The sequence below is a fragment of the Mirounga leonina genome, unplaced genomic scaffold (assembly GCF_011800145.1).
Source record: "Mirounga leonina isolate KUSES-001 unplaced genomic scaffold, KU_Mleo_1.0 Mir_151, whole genome shotgun sequence".
NCBI lineage: Eukaryota > Metazoa > Chordata > Mammalia > Carnivora > Phocidae > Mirounga > Mirounga leonina.
In genome coordinates this window covers 92,494,305-92,515,134 of record NW_023270377.1, presented here as the reverse complement: position 1 = coordinate 92,515,134, position 20,830 = coordinate 92,494,305, and the positions used below count along the sequence as shown (strand labels likewise).

The 20,830-nt window shown below is 38.0% G+C and overlaps 1 protein-coding gene across 2 annotated transcripts in view; it reads left to right on the top strand.

Annotated features, from left to right (window-relative positions):
- Positions 1–448: 448 nt before the first annotated feature.
- The window catches only part of RAB3GAP1 (RAB3 GTPase activating protein catalytic subunit 1), a 113,711-nt gene continuing 93,329 nt past the window's right edge, over positions 449–20,830 (top strand). For both annotated transcript variants that reach the window (XM_035008149.1, XM_035008148.1), the window contains exons 1-3: positions 449–466; positions 566–621; positions 6,742–6,817. In XM_035008149.1, coding sequence (XP_034864040.1) covers positions 449–466; positions 566–621; positions 6,742–6,817 — 150 coding nt within the window. The remainder of the gene's footprint in view (positions 467–565; positions 622–6,741; positions 6,818–20,830) is intronic.

Genomic DNA, 20,830 nt, shown 5'->3' with positions numbered 1-20,830 from the left:
TGAGGGGGGTGGAGGAGGGTGGATATTACAGCATCTAGCCTTGGGCCTTGCAGTCAATAAATAGAGGTTGAATGAAAACAAATTCAACGTGGTTTAGGTTTTTTAATACAACCTTATCCACAGGAATCTAGGGCCTTGTCTTACCTCCTTGCTTCTGTTCTCTTCAGGAATTCATTACTTTAAAGGAAAATTTCAAATTCAAAGTTTTTCCTTTTTGTTTGTTTTTAAATCAACTGATTTCAGCCTTTGAGGACTTTTCTAGGCAGGACTCACTACTGGGGGAGGCGTCTCCGGGGGCGGGTCTGCGCCGAGGCCCCGCCCCCGCCCGCTCCCCCCCACCCCCGCTCGCTCCCCGCCCCCCTCGCTCCCCGCCCTCCTTATCCTCCTTCCCTCTGTCGTCCTGCTCCTCTTCCCGGCAGCCCTAGCGCCTTTCCCGGCGCTCCTCAAGATGGCGGCCGACAGTGAGGTGCGGTGTTTCCTCCCTACCTATCCCTGTCTGTAAGTTCCCTCCTCCGTGTCAGCGCCCGGGGCTCAATCTCTTTTTCTTTCCTTTCCTTTACCGTAGCCCGAGTCCGAGGTATTTGAGATCACGGACTTCACTACTGCCTCGGAATGGGAAAGGTGAGTGAGTCGTATCATTGGTTATCAGCACCGTGGGCCCCGGGCGTCCCGCTGCCGCTTCCCCAACGTAGACCACATGTGATGCTACTTATGCGGGAAGAGTAAGACCGGCGAAGCCCCGGCTCTGCGTCTTCTCCTGTCTCCTATGTGCTGCGAGGCTCTTCCGCGTCTAGCGTCTGACAAGCCCCGGCCCGCCCCGTCAGCCAAACCCTTGAGATGCAGCTCTCAGAAAAAGTTTTGTTTACTCTGAGGCCACTTTCCTCAGACCTTGGTTGTTGCCCACCCGCAGAAACAATTTCCGTAGCTCCCACTTCCGTTCCTGGTTTCATTTCCGTTTAACTCATTTTGTTACCATAAGCAGTAAACTTGGCGGTTGCTATTTTCCTCTCCTATGCATTGCTATACCCCTTTTTGGAGGGGGCCTTCATAGTACTGGTGGTTGTCCATCTGTCCCACTCCCACCATCTCCATTCTGTCCTTTAGAATAACCTTTTAAGATAGGCTGCAGATGGCTTTGGAACTCTGATTCAAGTTGTTACATTCCAGTGGGTAATGTGCCCAGCCTTCCTGTGACTTTTTTTTTTTTTAAAGATTTATTTATTTATTTATTTGAGAGAGAGAATGAGAGAGAGCACATGAGAGGGGGGAGGGTCAGAGGGAGAAGCAGACTCCCTGCCGAGCAGGGAGCCCGATGCGGGACTCGATCCAGGGACTCCAGGATCATGACCTGAGCCGAAGGCAGTCGCTTAACCGACTGAGCCACCCAGGCGCCCCTTCCTGTGACTTTTAAACCTCACTGAACAGCTGAGTGAAATTTTATCACTGAAATTAGTTGGAAGCCAACTTTGTGAAGGAGTGATAGCTTAGATTGAGAGATTTTCTGGTCGGTGTCACAGAGATCCTTATGGGTGTGGAGGTCAGTATTTAGCTTGTTGCAATGTTTTATAATCTTTCTGGTTGGGAGAGGAAATTTGTGCATGTTGTCATGAGATGACAGAGGAAAATATAAAAGATCCCTGCTGGAGGGGCGCCTGGGTGGTTCAGTTGGTTAAGCCGCCAACTCTTGATCTCAGCTCAGGTCTTGATCTCAGGGTCATGAGTTCAAGCCCTGTGTTGGGCTCCATGCTGGGTGTGGAGCCTACTTAAAAAAAAAAAAAAAATCCCGGCTGGAATAATAGTTTGACTTGTGGTATCCTCCAAAACAGAAAAGTCTGTAAGATATAACCATACTGGCAAAGCTTTACTGAGCAGGTATTCTGTGTCCAGAGTTAAACTAGTGGAAAAGAACAAAGGATAAAACAGAACCTTTGATCCATGTGTTAAACAAAACAGCAAATGGTTAAATTGTAAGCCAGCTTGTATTAACTATAAAAAGAAAATAATTTAGGGGTGCCTGGGTGGCTCAGTCGTTAAGCGTCTGCCTTCAGCTCAGGTCATGATCCCAGCATCCTGGGATCAAGCCCCGCATTGGGCTCCCTGCTCAGCGGGAAGCCTGCTTCTCCCACTCCCCCTGCTTGTGTTCTCTCTCTCTCGCTGTGTCTCTCTCTGTCAAATAAATAAATAAAATCTTTAAAAAATAATAATTTAAAGAAGGATGATATTGTGGATCACAATTAAGGGAGATAATTTCATAGAAAAGATAGGAAATGAGCTGGGCCTTGAAAGTGGGAAGTGGTTGGTTAGACATGAGAAGATATTAACATGAGAAGAGACGGGTGAAAATGAGCCTTTGGGACTTCATGAAGATGTCTTTACTGGAGTGAAGGCTATCTATTGAAGGGAAATACATAAGATTAATAAAATGGGACAGGTCATGGACAGCCTCCAAAGCTCAGTAAAGGAATCTCTAGACTTGGTGCTTTAAGACCAGGGATTCTCAAACTTCAGTGTGCATCAGAATCATAGTTTCTGATCATGTCAGAGGTGGACCTAAAAATGTGCATTTCTAGCAAGTTCCCAGGTGAGGCTGATGTTGCTGGTCAAGAGACCACACTTAGAACCAGTAAAGAGGCCCTTGATTTTAGAGTGGCAAAGTGATAGGATGAGAGTTGTTACAGGAGATTAGGTAAAATGAAGCCAAGTGACTTACTTTGATCAAAAGTTAGGTTGGTGATTTGGAGACTGGAGAGAAAGGGAGGCTAGGCGGGAGGACTGTAAGACGTTTCAAAGATTTTTAGATACACTTGATGAAATGTTAGAGTAGAAAGAAACATGCCACTGGAATTTCTTGCCTGGAAGAATGAAGATAAAGTGGCAAAGTGGGAAGAGTGCAGTTTTAGACATGTTGAATTTGAAATAATAACTTGATGTCTTGAAGGTAGATAGAAAAATGTTGTAACCTGAATCTTAGAGGGTGGGGTGAGGAAGCAGCAAGGGTATGGAATGGAAACATGATTTTTTTTTCCCCTTAGCTAAATATTTAAAATACCCTGAAGTGCAATATTAAGTCCTTTAGCTCCTGATACGGAAATAATTGTTAATACAGTTATGAGAACTACCACAAAGTAGGAAATTTGGTTTTTGGCTTTTATCCTCTTGTTTCTAGAGCTAAAGTAGTGTTTTACAGCTCATGGGAAAGTGTTAAAACTTTGGAGTCTCTTAAACCTTGAGTTTAATGTGTGAATGAAAGTTCTTGTTAATATGTTAGGAGCCATACAATTTATTGAGAGAACTGAATAGAACCCCCCTCTTTTTAATCTTTTCTCCTTTGCAGAAATATTTGAGTGCCCATGTGTCAAATACAGTGCAGGACATATGGGTGTGGTCAATAAAAATAGATAATTCCTGCTCTTAACGTATAGTCTAGTGGAAGAGACAGACATGAATTAAATAATAATACAAATGAGTCTGTAATTACAATCGAAATAAGACCTGAGAAGGGAAAACACCTGGTCTTACAAGGGCATATAAGAAAGGAATCTAATACAGAGTGAGGAGTCAGAGGAAATGACCCTTTGACTGTGATCCTTGAGATTTTTCTGGGATAGTTATTAATTTTTTCTAGTCAAATTCTCAATATTTTAGACTGATTTTTCTCTTTTAGCTAGTACCAGTAGAAATCATAAAATAAGTATTTTGATATGTTCCTTTTACTGTGAAAGCAATATTATTTTAAATGATTTTTCTTTTTTTTTAAGATTTTTATTTATTTATTTGACAGAGAGCGAGAGAGGGAACACAAGCAGGAGGAGTGGGAGAGGGAGAAGCAGGCTTCCTGTGGAGCAGGGAGCCCGATGCGGGGTTTGATCCCAGGACCCTGGGATCATGACCTGAGCCGAAGGCAGACGCTTAATGACTGAGCCACCGAGGCGCCTCTAAATGATTTTTTTTTTAAAGATTTTTTTTTTTAAATTTTAGAGAGAGAATGAGAGAGAGAGAGAGAGCACAAGAGAGGGGGGAGGGTCAGAGGCAGAAGCAGACTCCCTGCCGAGCAGGGAGCCCGATGCGGAACTCGATCCCGGGACTCCAGGATCATGACCTGAGCCCAAGGCAGTCGCTTAACCAACTGAGCCACCCAGGCACCCCTAAATGATTTTTTTTTTTTAAAGATTTTTTATTATAATACCTCACAGTAGAATTCAAAAGAAAAAAAAAAACTAAGAAACCTATAATTGTACCACTAGGAGATAGCTACTATTAATATTTTGAGAAAATTTCTTCTAATCTGTGTGTTGTAAACATTTTGTATCAAGACATATTAACACTTATTTCTATAGCTTCCATTTTTCATTTCGTATATGAAATGCATTTTCTTATTTCCTCAAATGGCCTTCAAAAATGATTTTTAGTGGATGCATACTAATCCATTCAGTGGATATACCATAAATTTACAGCTGCTTGCTGCAGTTGGACAGTTAGGTGGCTTCCAGTTTTTTACCTTTATAAATGCAATGTAGATTTCACATGCACATTTTTTAAAAAGATTTTATTTTAGAGAGAGAGGGGGAGGGGCAGAGAGGGAGTCTTAAACAGACACACTTCCCGTTGCCTGGTATAGGGCTTGATCTCACGATGCTGAGATCATAATCTGAGCTGAAACCAAGAGTCGGTAGTTTAACCAACTGTGCCACCCAGGTGCCCCTCACATGCACATTTTTGCTCACATGTGGATACATTTAAAATTTTTATTTCCTTTTTTTGGTAAACATGTTGACTTATTTCTAGAGTATTCATCTTCATCACCAATAATTGCCTTTTGACAGAACTACGCAGAAGTGAATTAGTATATTTATTAATACTGCCTTTACTTTTAAAGAGGAATTAATTAGAAGGTTCATTTAAATCATAAAAACTCCGATTTATCATTACTATCGTTACTGTCTTACAACAGATGTAAGTATTAACTTATAATTATGTCACTGAAGGAAAAAACCTGATGCCTGTGAATATATTTTGACTAGAATTAACTCTACTACTCTAGCAATATGATGTAGGTGTTTTAGGAGAGCAATTTTGCTATTAGATTGCATCATACTTATATAAGAAGTTAGCTTCTTTAGAGTAATAAAAGTCTTCTGAAAGAGTCTTTTAATGCTACTACTGAGATTTGACAGTTTTAATTTGCTGATATTGAGCATGTCACTAGTCAAAATTCATTCTCTTTTTTTTTTAAAGATTTTATTTTTATTTATTTATTTATTTATTTAAAAGATTTTATTTATTTATTTGAGACAGAGAGAATGAGATACAGAGAGCATGAGAGGGAGGAGGGTCAGAGGGAGAAGCAGACTCCCCGCCGAGCAGGGAGCCTGATGCGGGACTCGATCCCGGGACTCCAGGATCATGACCTGAGCCGAAGGCAGTCGCTTAACCAACTGAGCCACCCAGGCGCCCCAAGATTTTATTTTTTTATTTGACAGAGAGAGGTAGAGAGAGAGAGAGCACACAAGCGGGGGAGAGGGAGAAGCAGGCTTCCCACCGAGCAGGGAGCCCGATGCGGGACTTGATCCCGGACCCTGGGATCATGACCTGAGCCGAAGGCAGTCGATTAAACAACTAAGCCGCCCAGGCGCCCCAAAATTCATTCTCTTTTTAATAGGTCTGCTTCATCAGAAGATTTAAAGATTAGATAGTGATTAGTTTTAAAATCTGTCAGTTATTCCTTATAGCTGACAAATCTCCTTGTAGTTTCTTGCCAGCTGTCCCTTAAAACACAGTTAATTTTATTTTTTAAGATTTTATTTATTTGAGAAAGAGACAGAGAGAGAGAGAACAAGCAGGGGGAACGGCAGGTAGAGGGAGAGGGAGAAACTAGCTCCCCATGGAGCAGGGAGCCAGATGCAGGGCTAGATCCCAGGACCCTGGGATCATGACCTTGAGCCTACGGCAGATGCTCAACCTACTGAGTCACCCAGGTGCCCCAAAACATGGTTTATTTTAATGAGCAAAGTTCCTGAATGTTTTCTTTTGGGAGGGAGGGGGAGATAAATCAATTCCTAAGTATCTTCAAAGGAAAATTTAATTTAAATAACTTAGTTATTTTGAAGGTAGGGAAAAGATGATTGATTTCGTAGTTATCTTTTTTTTTTTTTAGATTTTATTTATTTATTTATTTGTCAGAGAGATCCCAGGACCCTGGGATCATGACCTGAACTGAAGGCGGACTTAACCGACTGAGCCACCCAAGTGTCCCGGTTTCATAGTTATCTTTACTAGTATCCTTTTAGTCTGTCAGTTTTTACTTCTGTTCCAAATTTATATTCATTTTAATATAGAGAGATTTATTCTTAATTTATATTTTATAGAAGCAGAATGCTTTAACTGGATAAGAAGTAGACTTTAAAAAAGTCAAAATTTGGAGTGCCTGGCTGGCTCAGTCAATAGAGCTTGGAACTCTTGATTTGGGGTTCTGTGTTCGAGTCCTATGTTGAGGGTAGAGTTTCCTAAAAAATATTTATTTCAAAAAATCAAAATTTAAGAATTCTTGGATTAGAGAAGATTATTTCCACATTTATTCCATATCCATAAAATAGACTAATAATACTAAATTTACTGAGTCTTCTCTGATAAAAATGTTAAAATATAAAAAATACTGTTTTAAAGAAGTTGTGTAACAATAGTAAAAAAAAGAGTTGTTACATGTTCAGAAAGTTTTTTGTTTTTTTTTTTACTCCTCCCTAGGTTTATTTCCAAAGTTGAAGAAGTCTTAAATGATTGGAAACTGATTGGAAACTCTTTGGGAAAGCCACTTGAAAAGGTCAGATATTTTTGCTGGTGTCTCTAAATAAGTATTTGCTTTGAAACTTCTATTTTTAAGCCCTTTGCTGCATTTGGTACTTTTGAATTAAATGTTTTTTTAAAGTTATGTATGATCTATGAACATAAAGTGGCATCTGAAAGAACTTGGATTTGAATCTGGCAAAAAACATGTAAGACGTTTGTGAACTGTTTTTAAATAGAATTTTATATGTATAATGTCATTCTTTGTGAGTGATTTTGTTTCTTCTGATGTTTACTTCTCTCTTGCTTTCTCCCTTAGAACGTTAGAAAATCTTTTCAGAGGTTTTTTAGTCAGAGAAACATTGCAATTACCAGCTTCATGATAAAGTATTTTGCTTAACTATTGAGGAGAAATCTTGGTCTTAATTGACTTGCTGTTATTAGCAGCTATTTCACTCAGGTTTTGTATTTTACAATACCACTAATAGATTTGTCCCCCCCATCCCTTTTTTAACTTTATGGAAGTTTTGAGGATATTTAAGAATGAAGAAATTATTCAAAATTGAGGTGGAACTTTAATTCTAATCTAAGATACTGCTGGATATTAAGATACTTAATTCTAATCTAAGATAAACCATACCCCAAATGATTACTAAAGAATGTACTCTGAGAACAAACCTAGATTTTCTGTTTTTCACTAAAGGGAACTAATGATTTGATTTTAGGCTTATGTAGATGCTTCGTTTTGTTAGATAATTTTTTTGAAGTAAAATTGATCATTTTTATTATAAATCTGTTATTAACTACAGTTTATCCTTCTGTAAGGAACTCTGAATATTTGCAAGGGTTTTAAAGCTTTATGGTGATGGTAACAGAATTTGAGATTATAAAAGCATTAGGATTTTCTTCTTTATTCATATGAATAAGAGCAGAAAAAGTAACACTGCATACAGAAATCACACATCATTAAAAAAATCATTTAAAGATATGCTGAAATATAAATTGATTTTTTAAATATTTTTATGATTACATTTTTTCATAAAGAGAAAATGTGAAGTTTTCAAACAGATCATTCTATTCTACTTGAAACAAATACATAACAATTGATATAGATGACAGTAAAATTAAGGGCAAAACAAGGTGGCTATAACTGGAATGGGAAATGATTTGCAGCACCAAAAAGAGAGCTGAACTGAGTATTTGTGATCTCTGATGTTATTTATATTCCTTAATACTTTGATTTATGCATATTTGCTGAGTATCTGTTGTGTGCCATATATGAAGAAATAATGAACAAGACAGGATCCATGTTGTCATTGAACATAAATTCTGATGAGGGAGAGAAGTAATAAGTAAAGAAGATTAAAATTTTAGATGCTAAATTCAATTTTGGGATATAAATTCGGTAATGTATTCAAACTACGTAGCATACTGCCTGGCATGGGCTAAAGGAAGGTTAACTCTCTCCAACCCTTTCCTCCCTGTAGATAGTGGTAAATAAGTGAGTTAGGGAAAACATGAATAGATTGCAAGGTGAGCTGTTAATTATGATGAATAAGATTAAAGAAAGTGTAAAGGACAGGGATTATTGAGCATATAAAAGAAAGTTTAAATAGTGACTGAAGAGATTTTAATTCATGTGGAGGACAGTGATTACCAACTCTCTTCCTCCAGTAATGAGGGAATTAAGAGAAATTAAAAAAAAAACCCTTTGATTATGAAAAATGTCAAACATTTGTAAAGTAGACAAAATAGTATGATTAACCCCTATGTGCCCATCACTCAGTTTTAACAATGTTCTGCTATTTTCTTGTTTTGGTAGTACCTCTATCAGTTCTTCACTCCCCACTAGATTTTTTAAATCATTTTTTTAAATAAAATTTACATATATTTTAATGCACAAAGCTGCTTAATTTTGACAAATGTTTATATCAGTGTAACAACACTCCTCACTCAGGAAACTGAACATTGCTGCCCCCCCCTGAAAGGTCCCTAGCAGCCCTTTCCAGTTAATCCCAGTGCTCCTCACTCATGTTCCCCAGGCATCTGCTGTTCTCTTTTTTTCTTTTAAATTAGAGATTACTTTTGCCTGGATCTTGAATTTTGTGATATGGCATCATATAGTATATGCACTCTTTGTGCCTGGTTTCTTTATGGCTGCAAGAATAACTATTTCTTTTTATTGCTGAGTAGTATTCTGTTGTATGATATACTGCAGGTTCACTTGTTGACGGATGTACTGGCTATGAATAAAGCAGAATATTCTTTTTTTTTTCTTAAAGATTTTATTTATTTATTTGACAGACACAGCGAGAGAGGGAACACAAGCAGGGGCAGTGGGAGAGGGAGAAGCAGGCTTCACGTGGAACAGGGAGCCCGATGCAGGGCTCGATCCCAGGACCTTGGGATCATGACCTGAGCCGAAGGCAGACGCTTAATGACTAAGCCACCCAGGCACCCCTAAAGCAGAATATTCTTGTACGAGGTCTTTGGAGACTTGTGTTTTTGTTTCTCTTAGATAAATACCCAGGAATGAAATTACTGGATCATAGGATAGGTATATGCTTAACTTTAATGAACTGCTAAAGCTTTTTATATCATTTTATTCATCTACCAGCAATACATGTATGAGAGTTTGGGTGGCTCTACATTCTCACCAATTGCTTGTTTTCAGTCTTAAAAATTTTAGTCGTTCGAATCGGTATGTAGTTTGTGGAATTATTTGTATTTCTCATTCTGGTTTTCATTTTGTATTTCTGTGATGAATGTTAATATTAACCACTTTTCATGTGCTTATTAGCCATTTGTCTTTGTGGAATGTCTGTTCAAATTTTTTTGTCCATGTTTTAAATTGGTTTGAGTTTTTGAGTTTTAGGAGTCTTTTAGTTCTTTTATGTATTCTGCTTTTAAGTCTTTTCAGATAGTACTTTTGTAGGTCATGAAGATACTCTTTTTATGTTTTCTTCTACAGGCTTTATCATTTTAGCCTTTAGGTCTGTGATCCATCTTGAACTAATATTTGTATATGGTTTGAATTGAGTTCAGTGTTTACATAGGGATATCCTGTTCTAGAACCCTCTGTTGAAAACACTTTTCTCCATTAAATTTGTCAGACAGTTGATATAGGGGGTTACCCTCTGGAATCTGTATTGTTTCATTAATCTATTTGACTATACTATGTCAGTACCACATTGTATTGATTACTGTAGTTTAGGGTTTCCCAGCCTTGGCGTTATTAAAATTTTGGGCCAGATTGTTATGGGGCTGCCCCATGCAGTATAGAATATTTAGTAGTATCCCTAGCCTCTTTTTTTTTTTTTTAAGATTTTATTTATTTATTTAATTGACAGAGAGAGACAGCGTGAGGGGGAACACAAGTAGGGGGAGTGGGAGAGGGAGAAGCAGGCTTCCCGCTGAGCAGGAAGCCCGATGCGGGATTCGATCCCGGGACTCCAGGATCATGACCTGAAACGAAGGCAGTCGCTTAACCAACTGAGCCACCCAGGCGCCCCTCTAGCCTCTAATTACTAGATGCTAATAGCACTCTCCCAGTGATGACAACCAAAAATGTATCTAGACATTGCCCCATGTCCTCTGAGGCAAAATTGCCCTCAGTTGAGAACTATTGAATAACTTTATATTAAGTCCTGAGGTTAATGTAAATTCTTTAGCTTTTGTTGTTTTCCCAAGATTGTTTTTTCTCTTCTAGGTCTTTTATGTTTCCATTATGAATTTTATTTTATTTATTTATTTCAGAGAGAGAGAATGAGAGAGAGCACATGAGAGGGGGGAGGGGGAGAGGGAGAAGCAGACTCTCTGCCGAGCAGGGAGCCCGATGCGGGGCTCGATCCTGGGACTCCAGGATCATGACCTGAGCCTAAGGCAGTCGCTTAACCAACTGAGCCACCCAGGCGCCCTCCATTATGAATTTTAGAGTGAGCTTCTCAGTTTCTATAGAAAGGATTATGATTATGCTGGAACTGATTGGTTTTGTGTTCAATTTATAGGATACTTTGGGGGAGAAGTGACATTTGGACAGTCTTGAAGCTTCCAATGATGAAAATGGCACATTGCTCCATTTATTTAAGTCTCTAATTTTTCTTGGCAGTGCTTTAAAGTTTTTGGTGGAGGTGTTGCATATCTTTTGTTAAATTTATTACTGAGTATTTTATATTGTATGTAGTTGTAAATAGAATTGTTTTTTAGTTTAGTTTTTCATTTGTTTATTGCTAGCACATAGACATACAATAAAATTTTGTATGTTGACTTTAAAAAAATTCTTTTTATTTGAGTATAGTTGACACACAATGTTATTATTAGTTTTAGGTGTGCACCATCGTGATTCGATGAGTTTATACATTATAATATGCTCGCCCATGTAGCTATCATCTGTCATCATACAACCTATTACAGCTTCATTGACTATATTCCTTATGCTGTACCTTTTATTCCCATGACTTACTCATTCCATACCTGGAAACCTGTCTCCCCTTCACCCATTTTGCCCATCTCCCCATTCACCTCCCCTCTGGCAACCATTAGTTCTCTGTAATTATAGGTTATATGTTGACTTTGTATCTTCAGACCTGGCTAAAGTAAAGATTCATAATCTTATTGTTAATTCTTTTGCATTTTCTACATTCATAATCACGTTGCCTGCAAATAGGGACAGTTTTACTTCTTTTTCAATTTTTGTCCTTTTCTTATTGTTACGCACTAACCAGGACCTTTTTTTTTTTTTTTTTTTAATTTACTAAAACAGCTAGTGACCCCTGTCAGTTATGCACAGTGTCATCAGGGCAGTCTTTTTTGTTTGTTTGTTTGTTTTTCTAAGTAAACTCTGTGTCACACGTGGGGCTTGAATTCACAACCCTGAGATCAAGAGGCACGTCCTCTACTGACTAAGCCAGCCAGGCGCCTCTAACCAGGACTTTTAGTAACATGTTGAGAGTAGACATTCTTGCCTTCTTCCCATTGTAAGGGGGAAATGTTCAGTGGTTCAACATTAAGAACATCATAGGTTCTTCATAGGTGTCCTTTATAAGTTTGAGGGAATTCTTTTTATTTTTATTTATTTTTATTATGTTATGTTAGTCACCATACAGTACATCATTAGTTTTGATGTAGTGTTCCATGATTTATTGTTTGCATATAACACCCATTGCTCCATGCAATACATGCCCTCCTTAATACCCATCACCAGGCTAACCAATCCCTCCACCCCCCCACACCCCTCTAAAACCCTCAGTTTGTTTCTCAAAGTCCATAGTCTCTCATGGTTCGTCTCCCCCTCAGATTTTCCCCTCTTCATTTTCCCTTTCCTTCTCCTAATGTCCTCCACGCTATTCCTTAGGTTCCACAAATAAGTGAAACCATATGATAATTGACTTTCTCTGCTTGACTTATTTCACTTAGCATAATCTCCTCCAGTCCCATCCATGTTGATGCAAAAGTTGGGTATTCATCCTTTCTCATGGCTGAGTAATATTCCATTGTATATATGGACCACATCTTCTTTTTTTTTTTTTTTTAAGATTTTATTTATTTATTTGACAGAGACAGAGACAGCGAGAGCAGGAACACAAGCAGGGGGAGTGGGAGAGGGAGAAGCAGGCTTCCTGCTGAGCCGGGAGCCCGATGTGGGACTCGATCCCAGGACCCTGGGATCATGACCTGAGCCGAAGGCAGTCGCTTAACCAACTGAGCCACCCAGGCGCCCCCCACATCTTCTTTATCCATTTGTCTATTGAAGGGCATCTGGGCTCTTTCCACAGTTTGGCTATTGCGGACATTGCTGCTATGAACATTGGGGTGCATATGGCCCTTCTCTTCACTGCATCTGTTTCTTTGGGGTAAATACCCAGTAGTGCAATTGCATAGGGTAGCTTAATTTTTAATTTTTTGAGGAACCTTCACACTGTTTTCCAAAGTGGCTGTACCAACTTGCATTCCCACCAACAGTGTAAGAGAGTTCCCCTTTCTCCATGACCTCTCCAGCATTTGTTGTTTCTTGCCTTGTCAATTTTCGCCATTCTAACTAGTGTAAGGTGGTATCTCAGTGTGGTTTTGATTTGAGTTTCCCTGATGGCTAATGATGATGAACATTTTTCCATGTGTCTGTTAGCCATTTGTGTGTCTTCTTTTGAGAAGTGTCTCTTCATGTCTTCTGCCCATTTTTTGACTTGATTATTTGTTTTTTGGGTGTTGAGTTTGAGAAGTTCTTTATAGATTTTGGATAACAGCCCTTTGTGTGTCATTGCAAATATCTTCCCCTATTCTGTGGGCTGTCTCTTTGTTTTGTTGACTGTTTCCTTTGCTGTGCAGAGCTTTTTATCTTGATGAAGTCCCAAAAGTTTATTTTCGCTTTTGTTTCCCTTGCCTTTGGAGACGTGTCTTGAAAGAAATTGCTGTGGCCAATGTCAAAGAGGTGATTATGATGGATTCCTGTCTCACACTGAGGTCTTTCATCCATTTTGAGTTTATCTTTGTGTATGGTGTAAGAGAATGGTTGAGTTTCATTCTTCTCTATATAGCTCTCCAATTTTCCCAGCACCATTTATTGAAGAGACTGTCTTTTTTCCATTGCATATTTTTTCCTGCTTTGTCGAAGATTATTTGACCATAGAGTTGAGGGTCCATATCTGGGCTCTCTGTTCTCTTCCACTGGTCTGTGTATCTGTTTTTGTGCCAGTACCATGCTGTCTTGGTGATCACAGCTTTGTAATAAAGCTTGAAATCGGGCAACGTGATGCCCCCAGCTTTGTTTTTCTTTTTCAACATTTCCTTGGCGATTCGGGGTCTTTTCTGATTCCGTAAAATTTTAGGATTGTTTGTTCCAGCACTTTGAAAAATCCTGTTGGTATTTTGATCAGGATGGCGTTGAAAGTATAGATTGCCCTAGGCAGCATAGACATTTTAAGAATGTTTATTCTTCCGATCCATGAACATGGAATGTTTTTCCATCTTTTTGTGTCTTCTTCAATTTCTTTGTTGAATGTTGTGTAGTTCCTAGAGTATATAGATCCTTTACCTCTTTGGTTAGATTTATTCCAAGGTGTCTTATGGTTTTTGGTGCTATTGTAAATTGAATCGATTCTCTAATTTCTCTTTCTACAGTTACATTGTTAATGTATAAGAAACAACTGATTTCTGTGCATTGATTTTGTATCCTGTGACATTACTGAATTGCTGTATGAGTTCTAGTAAGGGGTGGAGTCTTTGGGGGTTTTCCACATAAAGTATCACGTCATCTGCAAAGAGAGATTTTGACTTCTTTGCCAATTTGAATACCTTTTATTTCTTTTTGTTGTCTGATAGCTGTTGCTAGGACTTCTAGTACTATGTTGGACAGTAGTGGTAAGAGTGGGTATCCTTGTCGTGTTCCGTCAAGGAAATAGAAACAATTATCAGAAATTATCATCAACAACTATATGCTAATAAATTAAGCAACTTGGAAGAAATGGATGCATTCCTGGAAACTCGTAAACTGCCAAGACTGAAACAGGAAGAAATTGATAACCTGTATAGACCAGTAACGAGATTGAAGCAGTGATCAAAAACCTCCCAAAAAACAAGAGTCCAGGGCCTGATGGATTCCCTGGGGAATTCTACCAAACATTCAAAGAAGAAATAATACCTATTCTCCTGAAGCTGTTTCAAAAAGGAGAAACAGAAGGAAAGCTTCTAGACTCATTCTGTGAGGCCAGCATTACCTTGATCCCTAAATCAGACAAAGACTCCATCAAAAAGAATTCAGACCAATATCCCTGATGAATATGGATGCCAAAATTCTCAACAAGATCCTAGCTAATAGGATCCAATAGTACATTAAAAGGATCATCCACTACGACCAAGTGGGATTTATCCCTGGGATGCAGGGGTAGTTCAACATTCGCAAATCAATCAGTGTGATAGAATACATTAATAGGAGAGGGAAGAACCATATGTTCCTATCAATTGATGCAGAAAAAGCATTTGACAAAATACAGCATCCTTTCCTGATTAAAACTCTTCAGAGTATAGGGATAGAGGGAACATTCCTCAATTTCATAAAATTCATCTATGAGAAACTCACAGTGAATATCATTCTCAATGGGGAAAAGCTGAGGGAATTCTTAGTTTGTTAAAAGTTTTTTTTTTTTAAATCATAAATGAGTGTTTAATTTTTTGAAATCTTACTCTATTGAAATAATCATGTGGCTTTTCCTTTTTGTTTTCTGAATGTGATAAATCATGTTGACTTAAATTTTTTTTTTTTATTGTGGCAAAATATATGTAAGATTTACCATTAGGTGTAAAACTCAGTGGCATTAAGTACTTTGACATTGTTGAAGTTTGCATCATCTCAAACTGAAAACTTCATTCTCCTTAAGCAGTAACTTCCTCTTGCCTCCTCTAAGACCCTGGTAACCACTATCCTATTTCTTTACTTTTTACTTTTTTATTTGAGAGAGAGAGAGCGCATGAGCAGAGGGGAGTGGGACAGGGAGAAGTAGCCTCCCTGCTGAGCAGGGAGCCCACTGCAGGAGCTGATTCCAGGACCCCAGGATCATGACCTGAACCAAACGCAGACGCTTAACCAGCTGAGTCACCCAGGCGCCCACCACTATTCTATTTCTGTTTCTATGAATTTGAGTAGTCTAGGTATTGCATATAAGTGGGATCATAGAGTATTTGTCCTTTTGTGTCTGGCTTGTTTCACTAAGCATAATGTCTTCAAGATTCATCCATGTTGTAGAATGTGTCAAAAATATTTTTATGATGGAATAATATTCCATTGTATGTATATATGACATTTTGTCAGTCCATTCATTCATCAGTTGGTGGACACTTGGGTTGTTTCTCCTTTTTAGCTATTATGAATTATATTATGAATAATGCTGCTGTGAATGTGGTTGTACAAATATCTTTTCAGTCTCTTGATAATTTTTTAAATTTTTTGAGGAATTGCCGTACTTTTGGCTGTGTGCAAATTCTGTTTTGTTTGTTTGAAGATACCTTTATTTTACATTGTTTCTGAAGGATAGGTCTGCTGAAGAATTCTGGCTTGACATTCATTCATTCATTTGTTCATTCCAGTTCTTTAAAGATGTAGTTCTGTTTTTTTTTCTCTCAATAGTTTCTGATTAGAAGTTAGGTGTCATTCATATTTTTTTTTCTGTTTTGGTGTTTTTCTCACTGGTTGGTTTTAAGCTTTTTTTTCTTCAGTTTTCTTTTGAAGTCATTTAACTATTATGTGCTTAGATGTATTTACTTGTCATTTTTCTTGCTTAGGTTTGTTAATACTGGATATGTAAATTTTTGTTTTTCACCAAACTAGGGAAATTTTGGCTGTTATTTCTTTAAATACTTTTCTGCTCCATTCTCTACTCTTTTTCTGTGACTTAAGTTATATTTGAACTCTTAGTACTTTTCCACAGGTCTCTCAGGTTCTGCTGTCCTCTTTTTTTTCCCTCTCTCCTAATTTCTCTTGTTTTTTTTTTTTTAGTTCATTTACTCTTTCTTCTGCTGTCTCTGATTTGCTATTAAGCTCATTTGATATATTTCTCAATTTAGTTATTGTGCTTTCTAGATCTAGAATTTCCATTTGGTTCTTTTCAAAATTTCCAATTCTCTGAGGTTTCTCATCTCTAAATTTATTTTGAAAATATTTCCCTTCAGTCTTTGAGCATTTTATTATAGCTAATCTAAAGCCAGTTGCTACATCTTAGGCCTTTTTGGGGTTGGTTTCTATTGACTGTATTCTTTTGAGTATAGGTCATGTTTTCCTGTTTCCTTTTTTTCTTCTTTTTTTTCTTTTAGTTTGTCTCATGCATGTGCATATCCAGTAATTTCTTAATTATATGCTTGAATTTTGCATGAAATGTAGAAGACTATATTCTGTCGTGTTCCTCTGAAGAGGGATTTTTTTGTTTTAGCAAGCAGTTCATTTGCACTAAAACTCCACTCTCTTCTCGTTGGTGACAGCACTGAAAAAAAAAAAATTTTTTTTTTGGAGCCCAGTGCGGGGCCCAAACCCATGACCCCAAGGTCAACACCTGAGCTGAAATCAAGAGTTGGATGCTTAACTGACTGAGCTACCCAGGCACCCCTGAAATCTTTTCTTTTAGTTTCTTTCTTTGTCACTGTACTGTGGAGTCTCCACTGTTCATGCCAGGTTTAACAGTAACCAAAAATTTGGGGCAGAGTTTATATACAAATTTGAGAGCTACCCCCTATGGGTTTCTTCCCTTCCATAATTTATATCTTAACTTTAGAACTTTCCTGTCATCTTTGAAGTTTGTCCTCTGTTGCCTGAATCCAGTAAAGCTCCATCATTCTGCAACCCTGAGTTGTGCACAGGATAGAGTACCCTTGGATCAGCAATTTTCATGGTGTGTGGCCTGAGGACCCCTGCTGGTCTCAGAGACCCTTTCATGGGTTGAGAAGGCCCGGCCTTTTCTAACTACATTATGTATTTGAGGCCAGTTTTCTTCATATACTTCAGTCAGAACAATGGATTGCAAAGATTGAAGGTATGGATAACGAGAATCTAAATGTCTTTTTTAAACTATACAATAAAGAGATTTACAAAATGTAAAACAGTGCCACCCCCCTCATTCATGTTTTTGTTCTGGGAAATATTGGTAGAACATTAACATGTAATAAGTTATCATTTTTATTTTATTTATTTATTTATTTATTTTTAAAAGATTTTCTTTATCGGGCACCTGAGTGGCTCAGTTAGTTAAGTGGCTGCCTTCGGCTCAGGTCATGATCCCAGGGTGCTGGGATCCAGCCCCACATTGGGCTCCTTACTCAGTAGGGAGCCTGTTTCTTCCTCTCCCTCTGCTACTACTCCTGCTTGTATTCTCTCTGTCAAATAAATAAATAAAATATTAAAAAAAAAAAAGATTTTATTTATCTATTTCCCAGAGAGAGAGGGTGGGGGTGTGGCACGCAGAGGGAGAAGCAGGTTCCCCGGTAAACAAGGAGCTTGATGCGGGACTCGATCCCAGGACCCTGAGATCATGACCCGAGCCGAAGGCAGACACTTAACCATCTGAGCCACCCAGGTGCCCCAAATTACCATTTTTAAATGAATTTAAAAATTTATAATTTTTTCCTTTTTATTTTCTAATATGGGTTCCTCAGTAATTTTTAAAAGTAAAGAGCAAAGGAGTCCTGAGGCAAAAAAATTTTGAGAACTGCTATCTGAGACAAAAAGATACAGACATGCAAATCTCATCAGATAAAATTCCTTTTTTTCATGGACACCCTGGTTTTTGCCTCCATTTGGTTACTCTTCAGAGCCGTGAAAAATTGAATTGTTTTTGTCCAGATTTTATAATTTTTATCTGAAGGATGGTTGATCTGACCAAGCTACTTTACCATAACAGACCCTGAAGTGCTGGGAAATGATTTTAAGAGAGGAGGAAATGGCAGTTACTGAGCATCAGTTAGGGTGCCATGTAATATAATAGGGATTGTGTCTGTTAATTTATTTAATCTTAATTCTTAGGCAAATTTTAATGGTTAAGTGTTACCCATTTTATGGACAAGAAATAAGGCTTTCATGTTGTTTCTATTTTACTCTGCCTTTTTTGGTTTAGAGATTTAAGTAAATGTAAACTTAGGTAGAGGAAGTATTAGAAAAAGTTTTTAAAGCAGATTTTGGAATCTTAGTGTCTTGGTCTTAATAAAATAGTTAAAAGTCTTGGTTAAAAGTCTTGGTGGTATGAGTGTGATCTTGCTTGAAGGTAGGGGATTGATAGAAATGACCTTTTAAATTCTTTTTAGCCTTGTAATTTTATGATTCTATGTAGCCAGCAGAAATTATAAGTACTTATTTTGAGATGTTAAGTTTAAGTATGGCATGATCTGGTAATTGAACTGTTTAGTCAGTGACTGATTCTTTCCTCACTAAAAATCTATGGAAGAAGAATCATTACTTTAGAATATTAAAAGAAGAATAGTGAGTATAATAGTATTGAAATGAGTTCAGATTTTTCATACCCACTTAGTAGATTGGAATGACACTTCAGTACTTAAAGTTCACATAGCAAATATAAAATAAATTTGAATTATAGGTTTTCTCTTGTGTGAGAAACCTCCCAAACTAAGTTATAACAATAGGTCAAACTTGAGGCTGATAGAAACATTATGAACAGTTTAGATTCCTTTATTTGCATTCTTTTTTTTTTTTTTAAGATTTTATTTATTTATTTGACAGAGAGAGGCACAGCGAGAGAGGGAACACAAGCAGGGGGAGTGGGAGAGGGAGAAGCAGGCTTCCCGCCGAGCAGGGAGCCCGATGTGGGGCTCAATCCCAGGACCCTGAGATCATGACCTGAGCCGAAGGCAGACGCTTAACGACTGAGCCACCCAGGCACCCCTCCTTTATTTGCATTCTTGCAGAATATTTAAATGTTTTATGGATTAGAGTGGAGACTTTTTTAAAGACAAAGTTTTTGGAAATTAGACAGTTGAGGGTCAGTCAGTGATGAGAATAGTGTTTCTGAAATGAAGTAAATCAAAATGAAAGCAACATATAGCCTATAAGCATGCCTGTAATGTTTTTAGGAATAGGATTATTTAAGGTAAGGTTTATAGTCCTTTCTCCCCCTCCATTTTTGTTTTTCCTTTCAATAATAACCATAGTGTATGTAACTTTTCTGAATATTATACAGAAGGAAAAAATTAGCATTTTATCATATTTCCTTTTATTTCAAATTGAAAGTTTTTGGAGTTCTTTGTTGTGTTAAAGTTTTTATTGTTATATAAAATGTCTAGCTGAGTGATGAGTCTGGGCTTTGCACTGCTGGTGTTGAAAATCTAGTTTTTTTCTTTCTTTCAAGATTTTATTTATTTATTTGAAAGAGAGAGAGAGAGAGAGAGAGAAACAGCATGAGAGGGAAGAGGGTCGGAGGGAGAAACAGGCTCCCCGCTGAGCCGGGAGCCCGATGTGGGACTCGATCCCAGGACTCCGGAATCATGACCTGACCTGAAAGCAGTCGCTTAACCAACGGAGCCACTCAGGCACCCCGAAAATCTAGTTTTGTTGCTTACCGTAACTCCGTGTGGCACTGTGCCATCTCAGTTAGTATTAGCTGCCCCTGCTGCTGTTGCTGCTGCAGCTCTCTCAGAAGTATTCACCAGAGGCTTTCAAATGGTAGTTGCTTAAGCAGAGTAGAATATAAACACAGAATTACTTAACACTTTTTTGCAGTAAAATTGATTCATTGATTCCTTAGAGCTCCTAGAAGTTAAAAATTTATCATCCAGCTGGGGAGAAGTTTTATGTAATGTATTCTGGCTGAAAAAACTCAGGTTTAATCTGAGAGAGATTAGAGGTGTCTTCAGATGTTTTTAGTTCTATTATTTCCTAATTCTTTCTTTTGTAGATTTTAAAAAGATTTTTTGCTTGCCATTGAGTTATAGCACAACATTCTTTCCGTGTGAAGTAAAATTTTCAGTGTACATCGTGAATTACATTTTGAACTTTAGTTTGGTGTAGGGCCTGTGTCACTGTTTAAACAAGTACTGTGTAAACAAGTGAGAAGCTCATCTCTACAGATGGAGAGGTCAGATCAAGAGATGAAATGCTTGGGCTTAAATTACAAGCCACGCTGACTCAGAAGAGTTTTAAGTTCTGGCTGTGGAGGTAGGCCCAAACTCCTATTAGAGCTGAGTGCCCGAGGTGGCGGTAAAGAGTACTTGTTGCCTGTAAAGCAGACTTACTTGTGTCGACCAATGTGTCTTACGCATACTTAAATCTACTGGGTAGTTCTTTTCTCTAAAGATTAGCCTGTTGTATTTGTTCTGATTCACTTGTAGTTGGCTGTGTCGCCTTTTCTTAGGATCTCTTACTGTTAGAGTTCTTAGGTAGTTGAGTGTTCTCTGGATGAATTGTGGCTCTTTATTGATTCAAGAGGGACTCATGTCAAATTCCCCTTTGTTTCTGAACTTCCTTTGTTAGGGTTTTTAATAATCCTCTGGAACTGAAGTCAAAGTTCCATGTAGAAGAGCTTCTGGACTGAGCCTTAGTGCTTTTACTGGAATGATCCTGATC